The sequence below is a fragment of the Miniopterus natalensis genome, chromosome 10 (assembly GCF_054644295.1).
Source record: "Miniopterus natalensis isolate mMinNat1 chromosome 10, mMinNat1.hap1, whole genome shotgun sequence".
Lineage (NCBI taxonomy): Eukaryota > Metazoa > Chordata > Mammalia > Chiroptera > Miniopteridae > Miniopterus > Miniopterus natalensis.
This window is the reverse complement of record NC_142090.1, coordinates 81,308,047-81,334,923: the sequence shown is the minus strand read 5'-3', so window position 1 is coordinate 81,334,923 and position 26,877 is coordinate 81,308,047. Positions and strand designations below refer to the sequence as shown.

The 26,877-nt window shown below is 48.3% G+C and overlaps 1 protein-coding gene across 1 annotated transcript in view; it reads left to right on the top strand.

The window, feature by feature from the left end:
- The window catches only part of IMMP2L (inner mitochondrial membrane peptidase subunit 2), a 375,089-nt gene that overhangs the window by 270,749 nt on the left and 77,463 nt on the right, over positions 1 to 26,877 (top strand). Inside the window, exon 4 of the mRNA XM_087821441.1 lies at positions 20,165 to 20,267. Coding sequence (XP_087677567.1) covers positions 20,165 to 20,267 — 103 coding nt within the window. The remainder of the gene's footprint in view (positions 1 to 20,164; positions 20,268 to 26,877) is intronic.

The window sequence follows — 26,877 nt, the reverse complement described above, 5'->3', positions numbered from 1 at the left end:
TGGGAGGAAAGGCTGGAAGCGTCTCATGGACCAGCATCCCACAGCCTGGAATTTTAGCATCAGAGATGAGAGTGAGATTGGGGACTTTTACAACATCTTCCGAGTCCTGTGCTAAAAGAGCGCATACTCTTTATAAAAGCATCGTGGGACTTCTCTCTCCACAAGAAGGCTTAGTTCAATGCATGCTCTCCTCTGGATTTACTGCATTCAAGTACAGGTGCCTGGAGCAGCGAGAGGAATGGGTGGGAGTGTCTTTAAAGGAGGTGGGACTTATTAAGACCCTCCTCTTGGCCTCGACCACACCTTCCCTTGGGCTATCTGCCTGGGCCACTTCTAGATATTTTACCTCTTTTCCACCTGGTTGAGCCAAAGAACCCACTGTTGGGTCAATGTCTCATTACCCCCCTCCAGTCTATGGGATCTGACCTACCGTTCAGGTTCGTTCAGGTTCCGAGCAGCTTACCTCCGCCAGGCCCTTCCTCCAAGTCCATCTCTCTCTGTATGTAGCACGTGATGAACATGAAGGAGCAGTTCAAGTGCTGAGCCCTTCACTGTACAGGATGAAGCTAAAATAGCCACCGCTCTCATACCTCCTTATTTGTGATTGTTTCCGAGTAAGCTCAGCAATCTTAGAAACCCTGTGGCAACGCTGGAGAGAGAGCTCTTCCCTGATGTAATATTCCGAAATAATGCTTCACAGGCGATTGTGGAGGGTGTGGATAGTAATATGTCATGCTAGAAAATTCTATTGCATTCTCCAGAAAGGCAACACGTTTTTTTTTTTTTTTTACACTGATCTTTCAATTCTCTTTCATCCTCACATCATCACCCTGAGGTTGATTCCCATGGGGAAGACCACAGTATGAAAAGTGTGGGTGTAAGGCAAAGGTAGGGGACATATCTCCCCCTTTCTTGCTAAGGCAAAAATATCAAATACTTTTTCAAATATCATCTGAGAATGTAAAAACTCTTCAACACACTCAGAAAGTAAATTATTTAAATTTAAAAAAAAAATGTTATTGATTGTAGAAAGAAAGGAAGGGGGAGCGAGAGAGAAACATTGATGAGAGAGAAACATCTATCAGCTGCCTCCTGTGCGCCCCCTACTGGGGATCGAGCCCGCAACCTGGGCGTGTGCCCTGATGGGGAATCTAACCAGCGCCTTTTGGTGCCTGGGCGATGCTCAACCCCTGAGCCACACCGGCCAGGCACAGGGTTTGATGTACACCCTTGAGACCTATTTGTGATGAAAGGATGAAGAGCAGTGTCCTCATTAGCTACAGAACCGGTTACTGCTCCTGAGCAAAGACTAAGTCCACCACCAAGACGCTGGCAGATTTTCCTCTTGACGGACTCGTATTTAACACCAGCGATCTTCCCCCTCCAGCGCCGCCTTTCCTGGTGATTGTCTTCTTACTGGGAGCTGGGAGAAATTTGCAACCCAATCATCTTACGACCTCTCTCTCCGTAAATGGCACCTTCTCGGTCACTTCTCAACCGGCGAAGAATCAGAAAGCAAGCGGCTGGTTCCCGATTGGTGAATGCAAAACCTTTTTTGTTATTTAATCATTTTGAGACGGTCACGGGCGTTCTGTAGCGTCGCAGATTCTCATAAGCCACGAGCCCGCTGGGGCACAGGATGTGGAGAAGCTGGTTGAATTGTGCAAAGTGCGGTTCAAAAAGTCAGCCTTGATTTGCAGGGGCTGTGTGAACAGTTCAGCGCAGGCCCGGCCACGCGTATTATCTGCAATAACGCCGCGCACTTGTAGAGGAACAGCCTCCGCGGGAGCCTTCATTCCGTGGGGTTCGTGCTCAACGGCCTCACCCTGGGAGGAACCTACTGACAGAGAGAAAGGGACCCGGGGCAATAGTCACTGACCATGGGGCCCTCCCCGAGGAGGCGGGAGTCCTGTTGATGCCCATGATTAAAGGGGGCCTTGCTTTTGCAAATGGGGGTGACTTTCTAAGTGTTATCTGTAAATATCTTAATGTTAATCCCATACACTGCCTGGCAGGTTTCCATGTTTCGGTGAGCTTGATAAGGGCGATTTCGCCAGCCTTTAAGGCCTCCGAGCATTAAATGCCGACCGCTGCAGAGACCCGCGGGAGTGTGAGACACAGCACGTAAGCATCCCCGCGGTTTCGTCTTCCCGCCACATTGATCCCCAGTGGACGAATCGCTGTGCTAAGCCGAGGGACCCCGCACAGGGGGCTCTGCAGACCCTTAAGCGTCATTTTTGTTTCTCACTTTTCTGACCTGCAGTGGACGAGCTGAGCATCTTTGCCTCTGCCCCCGCGGAGGGGGACCCGCTGCCGTGCTCCCCGGGCAGCGCCCCAGGGGCAGAGCCGGGGGGCTCGGTGGGGCGGCGAGAACACAGGCTGCAGCCTGGAGGGGGAGCGAGAACTGCCCCGGGGGGGGGGGGGCGGCAGGGCCGGAGCCGGGCGCCGCATGGGGGCAGGACCGGGCAGCGGGGAAAGGGGCCCGGTTAACGGGCCCGCCAGCCCGCAGTGCGCTGGGGGAAGGACAAATGAGGGGAGCTGAGGCATGTTCAAGGGAAGGGACTTACGCCCAAGGAGCGCCAAAGGGTTTGCAGACCTGCTTTCAAACGACCACAGTCACTCCAGGGATATACAGTGTCCCCTGAGCAACTTTTCTTGGGGATAAATAAACAAAATGTTGTTCATGGGTCTCATAAAAGGAGGCCGTGTGTGATTTATATAAGAGGATGGCCACGCCAATATAGGTACAAAAACGCAACGATAAAATTCACAGAGATGTTTATTACAGCGTTTCTAAGTGCCAGCCCCAAAGTATGTTTCAGGAAAAAAACAAAACAGAAAACAATTCTAAAATTGCTCCAGGCTTCATTCCAAATGTACAGGCCTTTTATGGGTTAAAGGGAATCTGGGCAAAAAGTTAAATACTGTAGAAAAATTAAAGGACTATATATATATACCCTTCAGCTGATCCTCCATGAATATTATATTTTATGATAAAGTATTTTTAAAAAATTAGGCACCAAAGAGAGCAGGTTCTATTCCTTGACAAGAACCAGGAGTGACACTAATCTTTGCTAGTCTGGGGCAGGTCCTTAGGCTTTCAAGCTAGTTCTGTGGTGTTTAGTTCCTAGACGAAATAAATAAACTATGCTCCTCCCCATGTAGTCACCAATTTCAGACAAATAAACACAGGACATTCTTATATAGAGGAGGAAAATATATCGGTTTAGAACTGGTTGCTTTCAAGTTTCGATGGGCAGCTGTGCATCTGGGCCTCGGCTGTCAACCATAGAAATAAGGCTGCAGTGGGAAATAGTCTAGAGTACATTGGGACGGGGCTCTCTCAGTAACCAAGGTCCTGGGAAATCATTCTGTGCATCTCATAGCAAAGCCGAAATAAATATCGTCACTCACAGTGATGGGAAGTAATGTTCTCATTAAAAAAGAACTCGAAGCCACAATTTAGATCAGATTAACAATGTGTTGACAACACATTTCAGTTATTAACCAATAATTAACTGTGACCCAATATTTATGTGAAAAGTTTATTTGATAGGCTTTAGCTCATGAAGAAGTAATGCTTAAACAGAGTAGGCTTAGTGAAATATTTTTAAAAGCCCTACTCATAGCCCGGCCAGTGTGGCTCAGTGGTTGAGCACTGACCCAGGAAACGAGGTCGCCGGTTCGATTCCCGGTCAGGGCACAGGCCCGGGTTGCGGGCTCGATCCCCAGCAGGGGGCGCGCAGGAGGCGGCCGATCCATGACTCTCATCATTGATGTTTCTCTCTCTCTCCCTTCCTCTCTCTCCAGAATCAATAAAAAAAACATGTAAAACAAAAAAGTCCTCCTAATAAAAGGGTAGAATCTCCCTTCCAAGTAAAACGATAGTAAAGTGTCCTTTCAGGGGAAACTCACGCTACCCCACTTTTTCTGAGTCCACTGTCCAGTTTCCTTTTCTTTTAAGAGTTCACTTCTGTTTGTTTCTTTTTTCATGATATTGAGGGCACCCAATGCATGTACTTTGTTTTCATCTGGAAAGGTAATTTGCAGGTTAAGTGACCCTATCAAATGCTTGATTTTAATTAATTCTCAAAAGAGTACTTTTCAGCAGGAAATTATATTTTTCCTGTGCTTTGGTCAAGAGGGAAGTTTTCTCTAATAGTACATTGAAACGTACACGGTTCCGAAGACACGTGGGTCTCTAGAAGAACGGCCTGTGTATTTGCTGATTCTGCTCTTTTTAAGCCCCGCCTGTGATTTCTAAGATTGAAGTCCTGACGGCACCCTGATGGGTTAGGCGAGTGCAGTGTAGCTTCTCCACAGCTCTCTACCCCGGCTAGTTTCTCTCCTGTGGCTCGTTTTGGTGAGAGTCAGACTAGGGCAAATCAATCAAAAATTAATTACCAGTAATCCATCTGTGATGCTAAACACTCTACTGAAAGTAGGGAAATAAAAGTTACATTTGAAGGTAAATACACGCAAGAGAGGAGTCATGCAGAAGTCGGCAGGCGGACGTGGGCCACCCGGGGAAGGCCCTGCACTCGGTTTGGCTTTGTCAACACATCTGGTTTGTGGCTGGTTGTTCAGTATGCGCGTGGCTGCTGCCGTTTGAAGGGTGTTAGGCTTGACCTGGATGTTGTTGGTGTTCCCTCTAGTCTGCTCAGTTATCTCCTGGGGTTTGCCTGTGTCTCTGGGAATGATGAAGCACCGCCTTCGACTGGCGTATCGAGTAGCCGCAATGATTTGATGAAGGGCTAATTGATAATAACGACAAACTCAGTCGCTGTGTTGATAAAAATTTATTTCATTGTCTTTTGGAACTTATTAGATTCTTTTTTAATGAAAAGAGGAGTGGCTTATTAAGGACGGGTCCTAGGAAGAGGGCATGTACCCCCCTGTTACGTATCCCAGAGAGGAGGGTTGAGGTGAAAGGCACCAGCATTTTAGAATTTTACGTTCAAGAGTAGCTATCAAGAATATTGGCTTATTGTGTTCACCAGTTTATTTTGCTCATTAGATTCCACATATGACTGAGATCATGTGGTGCTTGTCTTTCTCTGCCTGGCTTATTTCACTCAGCATAATACTCCCCACGTCCCTCCACGCTGTCCCAAAGGGTAAGATTTCCTTCTTCTTCACAGCTGCGTAGTATTCCATGGTGTGAATGTCCCCCAGCTTTTTTATCCACTCAGCTCCTGACGGGCACTTGGGCTGTTTCCAGGTCTTAGCTGTCGTAAACTGCGCTGCCATGAACATAGGGGTGCATATGTTCTTTCCGGGTGGTGTTTGGAGTTTCTTAGGATATATTCCTAGAAGTGGGTCGAATGACAGTTCCGGAGACAGAAGCATGGAACAGACTGAGGGATCTCAGAGGGAAGGCAGGGTGGGGGAGTGGGTGGGGAGAGATTAACCAAAGAACTTATATGCTTATATACATAACCTATGGGCACAGACATTGGTGTGGGGAAGGCCTGGGAGTGGGGTGGATGCAGGGTGGAGGGGATCAATGGGGGGAGAAAAGGGGACATTTGTAACACTTTCAACAAAAAAGATAAATAAAAAAAAGAGTATTGGTTTAGCCCGGCTGGCGTGACTCAGTGGTTGAGCATCGACCTATGAACCAGGGGGTCGGGGTTCGACTCCTGGTCAGGGCACATGCCCGGGTTGTGAGCTGCATCCCCAATAGGGGGCGTGCAGGAGGCAGCTGAGCAATGACTCTCATCATTGATGTTTCTCTCTCTCTCCCTTTCCTTTCTCTCTGAACTCAATACAAACATTTAAAAGAAATCACTATTCTTAAAAAAAAGAATATGTGTTTATTAAGAGTATTTAGCTTGTACCTGTATTTTATTTTATTTTATTTTTTTTAAATCTAAATCCGTAATGAACATTCTATCGCCAGAAATCTGGCTCCTTACTTGTAATCTCTGCCCAGCATCGTGCAGTGTAAATGCGTGACCACTTTGGGCCATTTCTGTGTTGTAGAAACACTTGCATTGCTTCTCCGTTTTTTGCCGTTGGAGGTAATGTTGCTCCAATCGTGCTCACGCTACATCCTTGTGCAGCTTGCAGTTGCCTCTGCCGGAGAGACTCACATTTCCTGGGCCAAAACATTTACGCATCTTACATCTAATAGGTGCAGCCAAATTGCCTGTTTAGAGAAAAGGAGGGGCGGGAGGAATGACTCAGCCTCTCGCATGTGCTGTGTGCCTGGGAGTTTGTCTCTGGTGAGACTGTTTGTATATTTGTTTCTTTCTTTGCATTTTAACTGGACACCGAAAAGAGTGAGTATACCAGTCAAGGCAGAACCTGCGTGTCGGGGAGTGGATGCCTGACAATATATATATTTTTAAATATGTTTTTGATTTCAGAGAGAGGAAGGGAAGGGGAGAGAGAGAGAAACATCAATGATGAGAGCCCCTGACCGGCGGCCTCCTGCACGCCCCCCACCGGGGATCGAGCCCGCAGCCCGGGCACGTGCCCGGATCAGGAATAGAACTGCCATCTCCTGGATCCTAGGTTGACGCTCACCCGCTGAGCCTCGCTGGCCGGCAGGTCGTTTATTCTTGATGCTCCTGTTTTCATGTCCCTGAAGATAGAACGATTTCCACATCATTAAAATCAGAGCTTGACCCCCGAAGTCGAGTTCGCTGAGGGCTCGAGAAACCCTCGAGGGACAGGCGGTGTTGGCATAAATTAATGCCTTCCGATCTGCATTTTATGAAGGCTTTTTAATTTTACCTTTAAAGCTGAATTTGAGTTTAAGCGTGTTGACGGCTTCCGTCGTTTAGATGTACACGGCTTCCCTTGCGAGCTGGCTTAGGTAAACAGCGCGGGAGAGCGTGGACTCCTGGTCGAGTAATTCCCTTTTCCGTGGCTGCGTGTGTATATTCTAGTTCTACTTTCTAATCACTCACATTTACGTGTGGTCTCGAACAGTGAAAAGCACTCACAAATACCTTTTAAATGTATATGTGAAGTTATAGATGGTTTACCTGAAGCGTGTCTTGAAGAAACGTGTGGGTGTCTCTTACTGCTGGATTCTGGAAGCCCCAGGATCCACCTACGTCTTAAGTACCGGTGTTTGCCCGGCTCCAGGGAAGCAGACACGCAGAAATGCCTGAGACCTCCTCAGAGCCTTTGCATTTCAGTGGCAGGAGCGTAATGATTTTCCTACTCGCCTCACTGTGCAGAGTTTTCTCAGTAGAGTGGACACTCGGTCGGTTATCCCGCGAGTTCATATTAAAGGAGAGATGCTCACAGAGTGATTCCACAGGACTCCTCAGGCCGGGGCCTTCAGAGAACGCCGTGCGGCGGAGTGATCTGAAACCATAAATAATCTAGGTGGGGGGGGGACGTTTGATGGCTTAATAACAAAGGGGTGAGGTTATTCCGCGCACTGAGGTGGCTGGGGCAGAGCTGTTGCTTACAAAGACGAGGCTTTTCCCCATTTTATAGCTGGTTTTGTGAATTCCCTAGAAGTCATCTGCTTTGGCTTCCTCACTGCTTTCCCGAGATTATCAGTAATGGAAAAGGCCTGCCCTATGGGGGTGCAGCTGCGTGGAGAGAGGAATCCTGGTGGGAGGAGTCTTGACTCGGGGGGGTGAGCACACAGTACAGCGTACAGGCGACAGTCATCGAATTGTACACCCGAAACCCATGTAATTCTATTAACCGAGTCACCCCAGTAAATTCAGTTTTTAAAAAAGAAGAATTTCTGTAGGATGGTGAAAAATAAAAAATGAATGAAGCGTCCACCGCAAGGCCTTCCATTCCTCCTGGCCCCCGAGCCACGGCCGGCCAAGCAGCGAGCGCGGCCACGCTCTGCCGCGAGCGGGTCTCGGTCCTGCCTGGCCTCTCCCTGCCCCCCTGGGGATGGCTCTGCTCAGCACCTACTGAGCTCCTCCCACTGCCAGGTTGGCCCCCCACCTCACCCCACCTCACCCTGCACCCCACCTCACCCCACCTCACCCCACCTCACCCCGCACCCCACCTCACCCTGCACCCCACCTCACCCTGCACCCCACCCTCTCACTGTTGCTCCGGTTCCTTCCCAGATGCAAATCTGTTCACCCTTTCATTTAAAACCTTTAAATAGCCCATAACAACACCACCACCACATCAATACCAAAGTTTTATCCCACGCCAGGCAGTGCTCGAAGGACGTCACATGTATTAAGTCGTGACTGTGGTCGGCATTCATTGAGTGCTTTGACCCGCTCTAAGCCCATATTTCCCAATGTTAACTCACCCTGAAGGCACCCCAGAATTGAGGAATGTGAATTTTCCTACCCTGGGCACTGACTCACTAAGGGTTAAGCAAGTCGCCCAGGTCCAGTGGAGTGAGAGGCGGCTCCAGGGCCCGGCTCTGGGGCTCCGTCGGGCTGGTGACCCAGCGAGCTCCCTGACGGCGGAGCCCGGCTCAGCGCCCGCCTGACCCTCTGGATCGCCCGCCACTGTCCTGGCCCACCCTCCGCCACACGAGCGGCACAGGTGCTCTGCCGGGCAGGCCCTCTCCTGGAGCAGCTCGGGTCACTCCGCTCTCTGTCCCCTCTGGAAAAACCTCTGCCTGCGGCCCATGACCCAGAAAACTCACGCGGGTGACACTCCGCTAACACTGTGCTCTCGTGTGCACCGGCTAAAGTGCCTGAAAGCGGCCGTTGCGGTTTTCCCCACACACACACGCGTGCTGGTCACACCTGTTATTGCGCACACCTCGTTTCACTAGTCTATAGATCGGTGACGCGTGAGGAAGAATGCAGTCAAATGTTTAGAAAAAGTCACATCTAATGAGTTTTTCTCCTTTTAAATGGCTGTCAAATGTGATGAGACAACTGTGAAAGCCCGAGGAAGATTTGTAAAAGCCTAGAAGGATTTTGTATTCAGATTTTGTCACGAATATCATTACGTTTTCACTCCAGTGCAAAGCGGCTAAGCCTGGGAATGGTAAACAGCGTAGCCTGAGTGTGGCTTAGAAACGACTCTCAGAACCGCAGCGTGGGGACTCGTCCCCAAGGAGAGCGGCCTCCAGTCTCAGAGGACCGGGGAGTGAACTGGGCGCTATGTCTTCTCGAACAATGATACGATTAAGAAATGAATGGTGGTCTCTTTGGAATAACTCCATGCCTTGCCAACTTAAAAAAAAATAACAATTATCAATCTGGATAGTGTGGGATGAGAGGATTTCTAATCTCTCTGAAATACGGCTCCACATAGCTCATCACACCACCAACCAGCCAAACCACGGTGCCCGGGTTCCTCTGATCCTAACCTATGGGACACCGTCTCTCGTTTTCTGCCTTTGAATGTTTTCCTTTTGCCTGAAATGCCTTCTCCTAATCTTTTTGCTAACTTCCACTCATCTTTTAGTGTTAGATATTACCCGCTCTGCAGTTTTTCCCAGGCCTCCCAAGACTGTCTGTATCTTCCCGAAAATGTCTATGAGAAGCAAGTACACAGAAAAAACAAACTGGAAGGGAAAGTTTAGAGGAAATGATGAATGTATTTATGCACCTTTTTCACGTTTTATTTGCTTTCGTGAGGAAGATGTTATAGGGCAGTTTATTTTGAAGTATAATTATAATAAACTTTCCTAATCCTAGTACCCTATCCGGAATAAACATTGACCATGACCCGAAGACTGATGGTGCTGAGACTAGAACCCACGGGACAGGGGAACCCTGCGGAATTTCGATTTGAGAATCATCAGCCCCACAAACGTGGCTTTTGCTTTCTGTTTCTTAGGTATTGTGGTCAAGCTGATCACGTGTGGGAGGGAAAACGCTCAGCGATAGGCACGCAACTGCAAGGCAGGCCGCTGAGCGTGACACACAGCCGAGGCCGCAAAAAGGGCCGCCGGTGACGACATTCGGTTCCGAAGGGGGGCGATTCCGGGTGAGGGGGAGCCAGGGCTGCTTTCATTAGGGGGAGAGGCATCCAGCCAGAAGGCGCAGGGGCCACGCTAACGATGCGCTCCTGGTGCGTAAGGGGGACCACGCTGTTCCCTTGGACCCACGTCCACCGGCAAACGGCCGCGGGGCTGAGAGGAGCTGCAGCTGAGAAGCTGAGTTACTGACGCGCTGCTTCCCTGGGGATGCCTCTGTAGCAGGCCCCCCAGAACAGGGGTGAGCCGAACAGAACTAGGCCCCAGAAACAAGCGTCGCCCCAAGTGCGGCGGCCACACACCAGCGGGGTGAGGTGTTGCCCCGCATCCCTAGGCCCGCGTGTGTGCAGAAAGTAAGGGCTCCCTCTGGAGGCCGCTGGGCACTGGGGGGCCTGGAGGGCCGGTTTCCGCGGGCAGCTGACCGTGGTCCGCCCGCTCAGCCCGTTTTGCCCCAGGCTGCTAGTCCCTGTGGTTGGTCAACCCCCTTCCGATGCCCCCCATTGCCTGCGAAATAGAGCACATGCTCCCCGCACCGGTTTTCAATGTTCTCCGCCCTCAGTCCATCCCCAACCTACAAACCCACATTTGCCGGCTCCCGTGAAACCACAGCCCAGCCGAACCAAAGAATTCACAGTGTTCTTAGCATGGGCCCTTTGTCCTTTGTCATCTACATACCCCTTGTCACGGTTTGTACCACTCATGAGAGAGGAGCATCGGTTGGTCGCCTCCCGTCTGGGGATTGAACCTGCTACCTGGGCATGTGCCCTGACCAGGAATCGAACCCACCACCCTTCAGTGCACGGGACGGTGCTCTAACCACTGAGCTCACTGATAGAAATGTACTAATGTTACCGTGGGCCGCAGTGGATCCAAATACATGCACGTTGCAATAATACTCCTCATGTAGTCCCACAGCTTTGATGGAAATCAGTCTATAAAGTCCGTAAAATGAATCTATGCAGATAGTGCTGGTGCCAGGTACCTGACTCTATACTTTTTATGTTTTGACTTATTTTAGTTCATTTAGATTATTATCATTTCCATAAACCACCCGCTATCATTTCTATAAGCGATGAGCCATCAAGTGTCTCTCAAAGTTTCCTTTTATTATCTATGTTGCTAAGTGAATTTACTGTCCAAAAATGAAAGAAAATGATCGGCACTTAACAGGATGGCACCTAACAGCCTTCTAAACAATTACCTTACAGTCCATATGCGGCCCACCTTCAGTTCAGTTTTCTTCATTTTTTAAAAATTTATCTTTATTGTTGAAAATATTACCAATGTCCCCTTTTTTCCCCATTAACCCCCCCCCCACCTCGCACCCACTCCCCACCCCAGGCCTTCGCCCCACTACTGTCTGTGTCCGTGGGCTATGCACAGACGCATATAAATTCTTTGCCTTGTCTTTCCCCGCTCCCCCACCTCCCCTCTGAGCTGCGTCAGTCTGTTCCACGCTTCTATGTCTAAAATTCTGATTTGTAATCAAAGCTTCCATCACCGTGGGTAAAAACGCCCATGGGGAAGACCCCAAAGAGGGGCCCTGAAATGTGGTTGTCATCCTTTTGATTTTTAGAAGTCAATTAATACAAACTAAGCCTATCACGCTTGACAAACTAACCTCTCTGGCCTTCAAGTTTCTTATTTGTCAAATGACCGCGTTGCCTGGCGGTTTCTAAAACCCTTGTGAATTTAAGACACTGTAGGCTGCTGCTACCCAAACGAGAGGCTCGGCATCCTCCGGTTGCGGCATGTTCCAGAGAGGGCGCCTCCCAGGACTCACGCTCGCTCGCCCGTTTCGTCCGCATGTGTCTGCCGAGCACCTCCCGGCGCCGCGGACAGGCGCCGTTGCAGGGCCCGGGAAGACCGCGGTGAACAGAGCAGGTCACGGCCCTGCTTGTGGGACCTACGGCCGGGGGGGAGACAGACAGAAATCCGTAGACGGTGAGAGAGGTGACGAAGCCAGGGAGCAGATACGTGTGTGGAGAAACGTGTGCTAAGGGGCGCAGGGTGACAGGAGGAACCAACTGAGGTGGAGAGAGGACATTTAAACAGGAGCGCAGGACAAATCAGGTGAGAGCAGGAGCCTGGGGGAAGAGCCGTCGGGCAGAGCGGGGCAGGTGCAGGAAAGGGCCCACGCCGAGAGGGCACCGCAGCCCGGGGGGAGTGCGGGCGGAGATGAGGCTCAGCACGGGCCAGGTCACGCAGGGCGGTGGCTCCCAGAGGAGATGGCTCTGCCCCACGGGGGCCAATGCCTGGCGACATTTTCGGTTGTCACCGCTGAAGAGGGGGCTGCTGGCATGTGGTTAGTGGAGGGAGCCGGGGATGCTGCCAGCATCCCAGATTGCGCGGGCCGGCCCCTCATGGCAGGATCATCCGGCTGAAAGTGTCCATCGTGCCGAGCCTGGACCCCAACGCGAGGGCTCGTAGGCCGCAGCGAGGACGCTGGACTTTTTTCTTCGTGATGGGAAGCGCTGGGAGGTTTTTCAGCAGCACAGGAGTGTGACATGAGAGGACTGGTTGTGCGGAAGGTGACTAGAGAGAGGAGGTGAGGGCAGGAGCCCGGGTGGTCCCGGCGGCCTGGACCAGCGCGGGAGCTAACGGGAAGGAGCAGCGGTGGGACTCCGGGTGGAGAGAAGACTGAATCCTGATTTTTTTTCGTTTTCAGCTGTGGTTTTTCTATGTGGTTTCAGAGTTTCTGAGGGTGATCTGTACCATTTAAAGTTCTACTTTAGGAGAACAGCCCTTGGCGCGCAGGGCAGAATAGCAAGGAGGTGTGTCTGCGAAGGACTGACTCTAATTTATGTCCTTGCAGCGGTATGAGGAATTACGTTTTTTAAGATTCACTTTATCTACTTCAATCCGATGTCTTCCAGGTCGGACGTTGACCATACAAACTCGGTGGATATCGGAGTCAGTTTTATGCTCTTTTATATTATTCCGGGCTTCACCCGAGGTTCAATCAATCCTCACATTAGAAGTGATTTTCTTTCTATCTGGATTGGACATTACCTGAATTTTTCTCTCCCATAACCCTAAAGCCAGGCTCACTCTCAAGGGCATATTTCTTGGAACCAGAGAGAATTGCTCTTTAGCTACATGAGGCTCAGGTCATCGAGAGCAAGTATTCAAAGACCGTCACGAGACAGAATAGCCCAGGAAGCCTGAAGCGAGCTTGATGTTTGCGGCAAAGGGACCTGGCGTCCAGGCAGCCTGCTCCGTAACCTCATTCATGCTTTGTCGCCCGCAGGAGGCCTAGGCGAGGACCTGCCACCGTGGGGCTGTCCTGTGGAGAGGGAAGGGAAACCACATTTATGACTTGGAAGCAATTTGCTGACCTGTTCCCTGAAAACTGTCATTCTAGACGTTATATTGCAGGTTTACGAGACAGGCCCCTGAAGGCTGAAGCAGTTGGGCTTGAATTAGCCAGATCCTTGTTTGTTACTATGTAAAACTTGCTTTGAAATATTTATTGATTTCAGAGAGGAAGGGAGAGGGAGAGAGAGAGAGAAACATCAATGATGAGAGTCATGGATCGGCTGCCTCTTGCACGCCCCCCACAACCCGGGCCTGTGCTCTGACCGGGAATCGAACCCCGATCTCCTGACGGCTGAGCCACACCCGGCCGGGATGTTTTATTTATCTCGATGTTTTATGAAGAAGAACATATGGTTGTCAAATGGGCAGTCCAGCCTGGTAACGCTTAAGAAGCCATCTTCTCTCTCTCTCTCTAATGCCATTCGAATGAAACCGTTACAGACATAAGGAATATTCGGCTGGAAACATGATTGATGATTCCACCGATCCCTGCTGACGTTAATTGGGCAATTCTACTATTTTGCGGTATTGGTCATGTAAAATGCAGGGTTTCGATGCACATTCAACAAATTCTAATTGGTTCTTGTGATGTAGTTCTACAAAGTATTATTGGTAAGGAATTAAAACCTAAAAAATGGCAATTAAAAATATGAAATGAAAAGTTATATTCGAAAGATACTGGATCGTGTTACCCTCAGAAGAGCAAATCGTTTTCTAACCATCATAGGTGATAACAGGTGGAGCTAACAGAGAAACTAATTCTCAAAAAGTAAAACCGCAGCATGTTAGTCTTTTCTGTGACATGCTGCTCATCCGCACCATTTACACTATTTCACAGTGTAGTCAGTCAATAGCTGTATATTTATACCAAGAAGGAAAAAGCAGAGTTTCTCCTGTCAGGGGATAGCACAGCCACCGCCTGCTGGGATGCTCATGGCCCGATCTAGCACGGATGGGACCTATGCTCGGTAAATGCCCCTTTCTCAGATTCCTACTACAATCCATCGCAGTGATTTTCATGGGCAGCCATAGATAATTTTAAGATGTATGTTTACCAGGGTAAAACATTCTAAATACTAAAAGAAATTGTCACATTTAAGCTCCTGTCATTCTAATTTACATCAGGAAAAAAAAATACATCAGGAATATGCATTATTAACCCCCCCCCAAAACAAAGCTGTACTAAGAGCATTCATATTACATTTATAAAATTAATTCTGAACTTTATTGTGAATATGTATAAATCTAACATTTAATTTAAACGAGCTAAATAGATTTGCTCTGATCACCTAGCAACAGCCTACAGCCTATTTAAAAAATGACATTTCATTTTCTTCTCGTGAAAAGATGTTAAGACCTATTCTCTGGAATCTCAAGGAGCTCTGATCCCTGAGAAGGAAGTTACAGGGCCCGGCTGCCCTGGTCCTGGCCTCCCCCTCGCTGGCCGGGTGGCTTCGCCTGAATGCCTTTGCCTCCAGTTACCCGTTCGAAGGGGAGTCGCGTGACATCATCGCTGGTCTTTTCAGCCGCGATCGTGGGAAACAATCGCGTACAGTTAGCTGTGGGCGACCGAACCCCCTGGAAACAGTGTTAGTGAATTGGCTTAAATTCACCATCTATTAACTGCGTCCATTTCATTTCTAATTCAGGACCAGCTACCAGGAGAGGGGCATTGGGGCTCCATACTTCAGCAGTCAGGGGCTAAGCGGGCCTGCCGCTGGCAGTGCTTAGAGTCAGGCAGACGATGCGTATGTTAAGCAGCAAACAGTCTTGCCGTGTTGTGATGGCAAAGAGACCTTCGGCGTTTTTACAGTACTGACTCGGACCGTGGGTCTTAAGAAACAAAACTTAACTTGCTGCCCTGCCTGAAGTACTTCTACAGGATGCAATAGCCGTCGAGGGCGTTTCGTGATCAGCTCCCGTAGGAGCTCGGGTCCCATTTCCTGTTATTTTGAATTCCGAGTTCCCGTTAGGTGGGTCTGACCTGCAGAAAACCTGGAAACTCGGACCCCGTTGTTCCTGGAGAGTCACAGGTTCTTCTCCTGGGCTCCGGGGGCCGACTCCAGCTCAGTCCCCACTTTCCCTGATCGCACAAGTGGCGGGAGCCCGAGCGCCGCCTCAGCCGCGGGCGTCCAAGGGAGCCTTTCTTTCCGTTGCTGACGCCAACCCTAGGGAGACATGTGACCTTCTCAGTTCCCTCTCCGATGGCAAATTCCCTTTTCCGGGTCCAGTCTGTCAGTGATGGTAAGTGAGATCTCCTTTGAACTTCTGATCTTCCTGGGTTCTGAACCTTAGCCCGCTGGTCTCTTCATGACCACCAAGACCCAGAGTTCGCCCTGGCCACGGTGGCTCAGGTGGTTGGGCATCGCCCGACACACCCAAAGGTCATCAGTTCGATTCCCGGTCAGGGCACGTGCCTGGGTTACAGGGTCGATCCCCAGGAGGGGGTGGGCAGGAGGCAGCCTCTCGATGCTTTGCTTTCACATGGATATTTCTCTCTCTCCCCCTCTCCCTTCCCCTCTCATCTTCTCCCTTCTCTCAAAATCAATAAAAAATATTTTAAAAACAAAAAAACAACAAAACAGGTCTAGGATTAGGGAGCAATAAACAACCTCAGGGCAGCCACTGCTTTGGACAGTGAGAAAAATCAATGAAATGGTTTGAATAACAAAGAAATAAAATATTCCAGTCAATCGTGATTTATTAATACCAATGACCTAAGTTAAGAATGTGCGTGCGCGTATGGACGTATTTGGGAAATTCTTTGAATATGAATTGGTTCCTTTTTGTTGTATCAAGGATTCCACTGACAATTTTGTTCTCAACTGATGACACTCAGAAGATTCAAAGACTTAAAAAATAGCCATTGTTTTCAAGGTCGGATCAAATCGGAGGCGGTCATTCTTTATTCCGTTTGTAAGACCCAGGTAACTTGTCTCCGTAAAGCTAGTACTAAAAATGCCTCTTTGTAGGCAGGTAGTTAGAACACCACACAGCACTCATTTTTGACTGTCAAAACCAAAATTATTTGCAGCCCATAGATATACACAACCTTGCAGGCTGACGCCTCACTTAAGCGTTAAATCACCTGAAAGATTATCTTGTCTGTCTTTTATGTGAATCCGGGAGCACAGAGCTATTTAAAATTCTTTCTCTAGAGGAGCTCTATTAGGGCTATTATATTTCTTTGGCAGTCCTAGGAGGAACCAGCTCAATATTTTATCATTATATTTTTTAAAGCTACTTGGGGGTTATTTTTTGAGAAGTTAGATTGAAACCTGGGAAACAGAACATGCACCGGGTATACGGCGAGCACTTCACCAGGGTCGCGCGGCCCAAATAGTCCTCTCCACCCGCCTGGCGCCCGGGAAAAGCCCTGTCCGCCAGCATCGCAGCGCAGGCGTGGAAGCGGTTAGTGGGCGGACACGCAGACAGGCGACTGTGCTCTCACCCACCGCTCTGCCTACTTCACACCCACAAACAGACAGAGCTTTCTCGTGTCGGTTTGGGGGTATCCCGGGAGCGCATATGAACTGAAGAAAGGCAGGATTCGTTGTTCCCCGGAAAGAGCCCGCGGTCGCTCGCACTGCGGGGACGAGCTCACTGAGGCCCAGCTCGGGGCGTCCTCAGAGGCGGGCGCTGATGGACCGCGGAGGTTCGCACACGTTCTGAGTTATGAAAGGAAACGTGGCCAAGGGCACGCAATAGCAGCGGTCACTACCGCTCACGGGGTTCTTAACTCTACCGAGTCCCCGGGGCAGCCCCGATCCTAAGACGGTCCGTCCATCGAGCCCGTAACGCGGGCACCTCATCCAGAGAATGGCTTTCTGAGTTGGGGGCCGGTGTCTGCCCTGCTCTGCAAGTGAGGAAACTGCCGCTTAGGGTCCCATCCGCTCGCCCGAGGCCACGCAAACTTGGAAGTGCTGCTGCATCCGGCGTGAGAGTCCCAAATGGGCAGGTGGCAGAGACGACGCCCAGCGGCAGCCACTCCTGTGCCGTCTCGGCCGCCACCAGCCTCGCAACCCCGACGACACGTCCTACCCGGCCCCCTCTAATGACGGCGAATTGAGTCAAAACTGAGTAACTCGCCCACGGGTGCCTGCGAGTAACAGCGTCCAGATGAAAACGGGTTACCCTGTTCCTAGACCCTATGAAATTTCTACCATGTTAATCCGTCTCTGTGAGGGTGCTTTTCCCTCCCTCCCTCAGCAGCTCATTTCTCTTTGTTTGTTTTTTTTTTTTTTTTAAATTTCTTATTTCTTATTTATTTTTATTTTTGTTTAAAATATTACAAATGTCCCTTTTTCTCCCCATTGGCCTATTCGACCCCTCCCCAGTCCCTCTGCCCCCCATTGTCCGTGCCCTTGGGTTGTGCATATCTGCAGTAAGTCCTTTGGTTACTCTCTCCCCCTCCGCCCACCCGCCCCTCCCTCCCTCTGACACGCGTCAGCCTCTCCTATGCTTCCCTGTCCTTGACTCTGTTCTGTTCGTCAGTTTATTAAGTTCTTTAGATCCCACGTATGAGTGAGATCACGTGGTGCTTGTCGTTCTCTGCCCAGCTTATTTCGCTCAGCACGATGCTCCCCAGGCCCCTCCATGCTCTCCCACGGGGCACGAGATCCTTGAACAAGTGCCTGTGGGGCGCCCCGCGCCCCGCTTGCTCCTGGGCTCGGGGGATACAGCAGCCGGCAAGGAAGCCGGACTCCCCGAGTGTACATCCCGGTGGGGGAGACGGGCCGCGAGCAAACAAACCGGTAAGGGGCGTGCGGGGAGATGCCGGGAAGCGAACCAAGCCCGCCGGGGGCTGGGAGGGTGGGAAGGCGGGCGCGTTTCAGCCTTTTAGGCCAGATGGCCAATGCAAGGGAATGGGGAACGGCCCGGGTCGTTCTGCGGCGCGGTCATTTTCTGTCGCACGTATCTTGACGTCTTGGTTTATATGACCTTGAAACCGAATCTGAGTTTTAGATTATTTTCCTGGTGTGTGTTTGACTCAAAACCTACCATTTCAGTGCAGGAATGATTTTATGCTGGTTTCACCTCATTTTCGGCTTGAATGATTCTTCCAAGGGACAAGACAGGTGATTGTTTTCCTTATGACTATTTATCCAAAATAGCTGTCTTCCTAAGGCGAACAAATAAATGCTCGGGCTTCCTGGGGGAGGGGGCTTGCCGACAGTTCAGGGGAAGAAAGGGCGTTCTCCCCCCGTTCACACCCGACGCGGGGCATTGGCTCCGAGAGGCCACCCCCCGGTAGAAGCAGTCGGGGTGTCAGGAGGTAACTGGCTGGTCTTCACCGAACCCTTTTATTAGAGTGTGGGATGGTAAGACGCGACCAGCTGGGTCTCGCTTTCCTTTAAAAAGCCGAGACTTTTCTTCCCAGTGGTAATTAAAAATAAACAGCACTCGTTAACTTACGGGTGGCTTCTGCGGGCCGCAACATCGCTTCCTCGCGTGAATGATTTACTGATCGAGCACAAAGTAATTCAACACTGAAATTATCTCGAAAATTAAAAACCGTGCCAGATAACGAATAGTTTCATTGCTCTTGCGCCAATTCACGTTCAGTTTGTCTTTTTTATGTGTTGTTCTGCACACGCACGACTCACTAACAAAAATGGCCTGATGGGGACCCCACCCCAAAGACCCGTGAGCTTAGCTCTGTAGACTTGGGGGTGGCATCCATTCATTCCCTTATCCAGCCGACATTTATTGAAAAGCATCATTAGATGAGGTATTTTCCCGAAGGTTTTGGGGACTAAAAAGAAGAAAAATTAACAGACTCTGTCCCCTGAAGGATTTATTATAGAATTGGGATAATACTTTATTCTCTCTCTGTCCCTTTAATTTAACTGGTTGTATGATAATTTATTTAACCCATCTTGTGCTGCTGAATATTTAGAAAGATAAACATGTATATAATAATATTTGTTCATATTTCTTATTATTTCTTCGGAGCTCTACTACGAGAACAACTAGGTCAAAAGGGATGAACATTTTAGCCTAATTAATAAATTTGGAAAAGTTAGGCAGCGCAGGAGAGACGGCTGCCACCTTCTCCGTTGCCACCAACGCAGGCCTCTCCTAATTCCGTGTCCTTGTCAGCCGTGGGCTCACCGCATGCTTCTGTAAACGTGTGTCACTGACTGCTGATCTTCACGGAGTACACAGTCTTCAAAGTGGTTAAACCTTTCCTCATTTTCAAGGGCAATATTCCAACTCAGATGGTCAAAAATTTCCAACTGACATCAATAGTTTGTGTCCAGCACGAGATCACCAGTGTTTTTTCTTGCTGATATGTCCTGAAGTTTAGAGAATTAAGAGGTCACGAAAAGTGCTGTCAGGTGGTGTGAGAAGTTTCTTTGACTTAAAAAAAGGAAGATTACCACTGACCAAGGGTTGAATATTGACTTAGAAGGAAATGTTAGGGGCAAAAAATAGATTAGTATTTTGTTAGGGCTTATTGACTTTCATAAAAACATATTTAGGATATTGTAAATTAAATTATGTAGCAAAGCATAATACTTGATGCTAGTGCATTTTTAAAAGAAATATCTTTTCATTGTTGTTGTTTTTTTAAAGAGAGAGAGGAAGAGGGAGAGAGAAAGACATCGGTTGGCTGCCTCCTGCATGCACCCCGACCAGAGACCGAATCCCAGCCTGGGCCTGTGCCCCGACCGGGAATTGGACCCGTGACCCTCGCGGTGCATGGGGTGATGCTCAACCACTTGAGTCACACTGGCCAGGAATTCCTCCCTACAGAAATGGGAAAAGAAAAAGAAAAAGTGTGGCCGGGGCTCAGAATCCCAGCGCGCGTGCCCTCAGCAGGCAGTTCCTGCGGGGCGCCCCGCGTCACCCGCGGCGACCTGCTGTGTCGCGATGGCAGGGCCAGGCCTCCTCGCTTCCCGAGCCTCGCTCCTGGCTCCCTCCTGCTCTAGCCTCACGGGCTCTGCTCTTCCTTCCTAGAACCATGGGGCACAAAAACCGCTACGTCAAGGTACCTCGTGGTCATATCTGGGTGGAAGGCGATCATCACGGACACAGTTTTGACAGCAATTCCTTCGGGCCGGTAAGTCACCTTGTTGCTGTTACCGTTGGATGTCACAGGTAGGGACCAACGTGGGTCGGATTGGGTGCCGATGTGACCCAGCCGCGACTGCTCATGAACTTCATGGTGGAACCGTTCATGTCTGAAAGCTTCCTCTTGAGGATCATAGGCAGGTCACCGAAGGCATCAAGGGGTGTGTGTGTGTCTGTGTCCCATTGAGAAGAACACAGACCCGTCAATGAAAGATGAAAACATGCTTCCAGCTGACTGGCTGATCCCAGTGGGAGGGTCTTTCTTTGCCCCCTCAGAAATGCTTTTTATCTTATGCTTTCAGTTAGTGTTTAATGTACAGAATGTGTAAAAGACCTATTGTCCTCCTTTTTCTATATTGTTTGCTAAAAATGCAAGTATCGTGGCAATCACATTGGTAAGTAGCATTTTGTCACATTAAGTTTATAGCAGAAATGTAGGCGTTTCTTACGCCGTGTTTACAATACATAAAATATGTGACTAAATGGATCGTTCCATATACATTTTCATTTTGAATGTGTACATTTCTGTGTTATGAACCCCTACAATGACTCATTATGTAAAGCGAAGAGACTTTTGGTTCATGGGAATTGCACCCGATTTCTGGTTACCTATGTCTGGTTAAAAACTTGGATCTTCACCCGTCAGGTTTCCCTAGAGGGGGTCACGGCTATAGTTTAATATTTATGTGTAAGTTAATATGGAACACCTTCAGGTAGGTTTGCAGAACAGTGCGCCCACATGGTTTTGTCTAAAGCCTGATGGTGGTGGTGTCTACGAGACAGTCTCTTTGCCTATCATGATGGGTCACATCACCGTCACAGAGATGCAGTCGCTTTGACTCACCGTTGGCTAAAAGTACAACGACAGAGATGCTCGGATCGGAATCACAGGTAAGTGGGAAAACCTTCGGGAGAAGACTCCTACCTCTTTCTAGTTGCAACGACAGTAAGAACTTCTAAGGTCTTCCTTGCTTTTGAATAGTAATTATCACAAACATACAGTTTAATCTTTGTAGGGCGTATTACCACTTGCATTTACTGGATTATACACGAAAGACATTTATTTGATGATTCCGACCTGCAGGTTTATGGTTGCTTGGAGTTTTGGGCGAGCACTTCTCTTGGAAATTCCTTTGCTCTGTGAAACACGTTAGGATCCCCCCCCCGCTTCCATGGAACCTTCTCTGTTGCAGCTTTGTTGTTGTTCTTTGCTGGCACCCAGAAGCAACTGCTTATAATAAATACCGACAAATTTTCTGCTTGCTTTCAATTGAAAACATATAAACAGTGCAGTTGCTGTGTGTGTAAAGGCATAGCTGTGAATTTTCAATTAGTGATTTTAATTATTTCAAATTAGCAGACTGCTTCTATTAAAAAGGCCTCTCATTCTGTGTTCCATTTATTATAAATGCTGGTTTCAGCACTTACATTTGAAATGTTTTTATAGATATTCCTTCATTTCGGTAAGAGCACAAATGGGACCCTTTCTTTCCACAGCCTCCATTTAGCTTGTGCATTTTCCGTCTTTGACGTTTTCCTATCATTTTCATCTTGTTTGAAGTCATGAGCCACTAAGATACCTTCACTGTTTGGGGGGGGGGGGGCACTGATTTGTTGTAAGGAATATACATTTATCATAGAAATACTTGTTATTTAGTATCTAAAATAAATCATTTATTTTAACTTCACTGACCAAAGGACATTAGGGGAAAAAAACACACAAAAACAACTTTTGCCTTAATATTTCAAGGCAAAGATAACCTTTCCACGGTGTATGAAAGTATTTGATTCTTAGGTGTGTGATCATAGTGTCACCTGTGAGCAATTTGTGTTCAGGAAGCATGAAGCAGAACCGAACAATTTATGTGCAGAAACTGCCCGACACCCCCCCTCTCTGAGAGCGGGAGCCGCGTTCTTCTGGCTTCCCAGCCACCTGCGAAAGATCTAACCGTTTATTTTATGGACACCTTATTATCAAAGCATTAGCCCCCTAGAATGCCTTCTTGAAGCAAACATGACTAATCGACGATAGTTTTAGAACAAATGGGCCTTAGATATATTACAGTGAGATGAGCTGATGGTCTGAAAGTGACGATCTCTAAGCAAACATGGACATGCGGGTGAAGTCTCCGTAGGATTCCTCTTGAACTTAATGAGATTCCGAAAATTTTTACTTTTTAAAAACTAGTGGAAAAAATAAAGGAGAGGAAAAGTCAATGTTTTCTTTGTACACAACGCAAGGCTTTCATTTATGTCTTCGGGACGTTGTTTAGCATTTCCTGCTTTCCCACATTGATTTTGGCCTGGATTCAGAGGAGGGGAGGGATCAGGAGGGACAAGGGCCGCGTTAGAGAGAGGCTGCTGGGTTCCATAATACACACTGGAAGCGAACATTTTAGGAGACTGACTACCTTTTCATGCCTGTTTTAAATTTTCCCCGACTTTATGCATTTTTGGTATAAAAAGAAATACGGTCTGCGATTAACCAGGGCAGCGAAGCAGGCAGTGTTCTTGGAGATGCAAGTAGTTGAAAGAAAGGGAAAGAAAAGGAAATTTGTGATATTTTTGAGACCACAGGACGAAGGGCGGGATTGGGGAGGCATTTTGGGAGATATTGAAAAGATTCAGAGATTATAAGGGCCGAGACTCAAGTCATGGGCAATAAGAACTGCCCTGGACCCTTTAACCTCCCAGGTCACTTGTCACTATCAAGAGGCGCCCTGGGGCCCAGCAAGAGCCAGTAAGGGGGGTCAGTGGATCCACGACTGAGGCGAGGCCCCACCTGCGAGGAAGGCAAGTGATCAGAGTTACAACCCCGCGTGCGTTCTCTAGGCCAGGGGACCACAGGGCCTCTGGAGGGTAGACACGGTGGACTAAGCCCCCCAGAAAGCACTGAGCCCCCTAGAAGGACTGGGTAGGACAGTGTTCTGAGAGGGTGGAGAGAACAGCCGCTGGTAAAATCTAATATCGCATGGAACCCGCTTCGCGAACGAAGGGGTTGTGCCTGGGCGGCCGGGGGCCCCGCTGCCTTGGAGACGCGTCGCTTGCGCGAGACGGATAATCCTGTGGACGCGTGAGGGTGAATTGGCATTTCCTTTTATTTATTTCCGAAGTGGAGCATTTTCCTTGTGTACATTCTCTCGAGCAGCTAGAGTAACTTTTATTTAAAATCAGCCATTTTCAAATAATGGAAAAGGTCATTAGATGGTGTGGACAGGATCTGAATACAGTGTTCACGTCACACTTTCTTTGAAAAATGATCCTTAGACTTGAATTGGTCAGATTTTCTTGTTTTCCTGTAGGACAGGCTTTTGTTCATTAGAACATTTTGGTAGGAACTAAACTAACCTGTATTTCATATGCAATGAATGGTAACAACAGTCCGTCCTATGGGACTTAAAATCATAAAACCTCACCGTGGTGTTTTCTGGATGTTTCTCACGGTTCCCTTTAAAAATGCTGGGAACTAGCAACCTCGCATATTTTAGATATAATTTTCACTTGGCTCACAGGGACAAAGGCATGTACTTCATAAAAACGCCTAAGCCAATGAAAAGAAAGCCATTATAATTAAAATGATCTGTATAACCAAGATAGGTCATTCTCAGAAAAAGGCCTATTCTCTGGAGCCATGTTCAAAACAAAGAAATGCCCGGACCGCCAAAGCCGCACAGCGTCCCCGAGGGCCATCGTCGCTCCTAGCTGGACTCCTTACTCTACAGCGGGGACATCGGCACAGACGAGCAGAGCAGGGAAGGGTGCTGCCGGCCAGCAAGGGCGGCGGAAATCATTACCAGCCGCGAGCCCCGAGAGCAGAGGCGAGCCCGGCTCCCACCGTCACCGTCACCAAATCAGAGGTGCTCTCGTGTCTCCGTCACTCTGCTCGAGTCAAGTCATTTCCACCGACCTCATTTTCAGGGAGGAGGGATGGCCGCGGCCTTGCCACCAGGCTTCACTGCGCGGCAGGCACTGTTCCTTTGCGCCGTCTAGTTACAGGATTAAGTGGGTGCATTTTTTTTGAAATATATACTCACTGACGGTGAGTCAGGAGCCAAGGCTGAGTCCCATCTCTGCAGTGGTAGGAATTTAGCAATTAATTTTATAAGATCTTAGGGTTCTTTTAAACGTGAGACGGAAAGACCCTTACAATTTGTAAGACACAACGGGTGACTCCTTAGGAAAATTACCTGGACCATACGAGGGGTTCAAAGGGAGGGGGGAAAGTTGGCTACTGCTCTGCCTGGGCAACACCAGCAGAGAGAGCCTGCCCGGAAGGTACCGCGAGTCAAGGCGTGAGATCGAATTGCCTCCTTTAAATGAGCAGCTGCTTATTAAATAGTTGCTGGGCGAGTTCTCTCCACTTTTCTTAATATGCAGACACCAAACTATGTAAATGACGCTGTCTTTTGACTAAGCTTGGGGGGGATAACTTTCTTTGGAACTTTTAAATTTTCCTAAAGCTTATCAAGGGATCTTAAAAATGTCTTTGCTTTGTGTCACCATCTGATTGGTTATATTTACCGAAATGACTGGCAGGAGGGTTTAAAGGTCAGCTTGATCGCCAGTGGCTTTGGCGATTGTCTCCTGTGTAGTGGAGTCAAATGCGGGGCCCACAGTGGACCACTATAAACACAGTTTTAGATGTTTTTTAAATCAGACCCACATGGGTCTGTGGTATGTGGACATTTGTCTGACTTGGTGAATCTAGCAAGTGCCGATGCAGGTCTTGGTCACAGTGGCGAGATCCAGAGCCACAGTGTGCTCTATGGACAGGGCATCCAGGGCTCACAGCGTCAGCATGAATCGCAGGGATTCCGATAGCATGACTCCTGGATAATTCTTCTCCAGCCCTCCTCCTGTCACTAGGAATTTTCCTGGCCCTGGCCCGTGTGGCTCAGTCGGTTGGGCTTCATCCAGTGCACGGAAAGGTTGCAGGCTCGATCCCCAGTGGCCAGTAAGGGGCGTGCAGGGGAAAGCCAGTCAGTTTTCCTCTCATACATCTGTGTTTCTCTGTCTCTCAGTTGTTCATATAAATTAAGCTTCACTTCAAAAAAATAATAAGATTATAAATGATGTCATTTTTGTAAGTCATTATGGAATTATGTTGACTGTGGTCAATGAAAAATTCTGATCTTAAAATATTTGGTCCAAAGGCTTTTAAAACAAACTTAACTGTGTGTTTCTTCTGAGATTAAAAAAAATAAAACAACCCTCCCCAAAATGAAAAAGTATAGGTATTTTTCAGTCTTTCAAACAAAGAAAATTTATGTACAGAATAGGGGGTGGTAATGCCATTAAGTGAGTGAATTCTTTAAGTCTAAAGGCATGATTTCACTGGGCTTTTGTTCCAGATTTAGTGTGTTGCCTTGAACTGTCCGAAAACTAATAGTACAAAATGGGCAAGGCCATTTCAAAGGTCATTCATCACAGTGCATGGTATTTAAATAACCTTTTTTGCCCAGATGGACATTGTTGGTTAAATTGCTATATCTTTTCAAATAGTATTATCCTGTTGAGTCACAGAAGTATTCTTTATAGGATCTTAAATAAATTTTCCAGAGCTTGTTCTTATTTGATTTTATTATAGTCACATGCTACTTCTCTATTTTTAATTTTGGGGGGAAATCTATCGTGCTTTAGCTGAAGTATTTCCCCTTTAGATGAAACTACTGTCTGATTGCAGGGGAGTCTCTCTACAGCCGTTATAGGTTTCATATAACAATATAGTATTAATGTGCATTTATATGACCTGCTTGTCCACCCGCTAGCTGTCCCTCTAACTGCCTCTCTCCCAGCTCTTGGAGTTCATTATCCACATTACCCGTTCTTTGTATCACCAAAGGAAATTTAGTATTTGTGCTTTTTAAAAATTATGCATAAGGTACCCTTTCATGTAGAGGGTTTAAATAGGATGTGTTTAAAGATGGACATGACCCTAATTGATACGTCATGATCCTTACCTTTGGGAAGATGCCCTCTTTAGAACCGTTGCTTTTTATACCCTGTTTTTCATTCCTGAAAGGCTCTGACAGGACCACGGGGCCTATTCCCGCGATCCTTTTGTTAGAATATCTGTTCCAATGCGCTTTCCTATAACTTCAGTCCAGTTTAAAAATAAACCAACCGAAAACATCATGAATCATGCAAAGCAGAGTCATTTACAGATGCAAAATAGACTCTGTATGTTTCCCCTGCTCGGTTCAGAGTAAACTGGGCCTGGGATAAATTACAGTGTCTTCGAGTTCATCAGACGTGCTGCGCGCTCAGCCCCTGGTTTCTCTTACCCACAGCAGCAGCCCCTCCTTCTACGGAGGAGAGCAGAGCCCTCCTCTCTCTCAGTCCCCTCCTCTCCTCCAAAGGAGGGAGTCTAATAACCTTGCAGGGAGGGGGGGTGGAGAGAGAGAGGGAGGAACACCGTCCCTTGCAAATGTTACTTTCAACTTCTTATAAATGAAGCATGAATCTGTCTCCTCCACTCAGCATCACCATAGAAAGAGAAAATAATGGAGAGGTAGAAATCAGCTAGCAGGCAGAGGAATTATTTGTGCGGCGGTGGCTACCCCGAAGCATCACAAAGTCCCCTCACTTGTCCCTGAAGG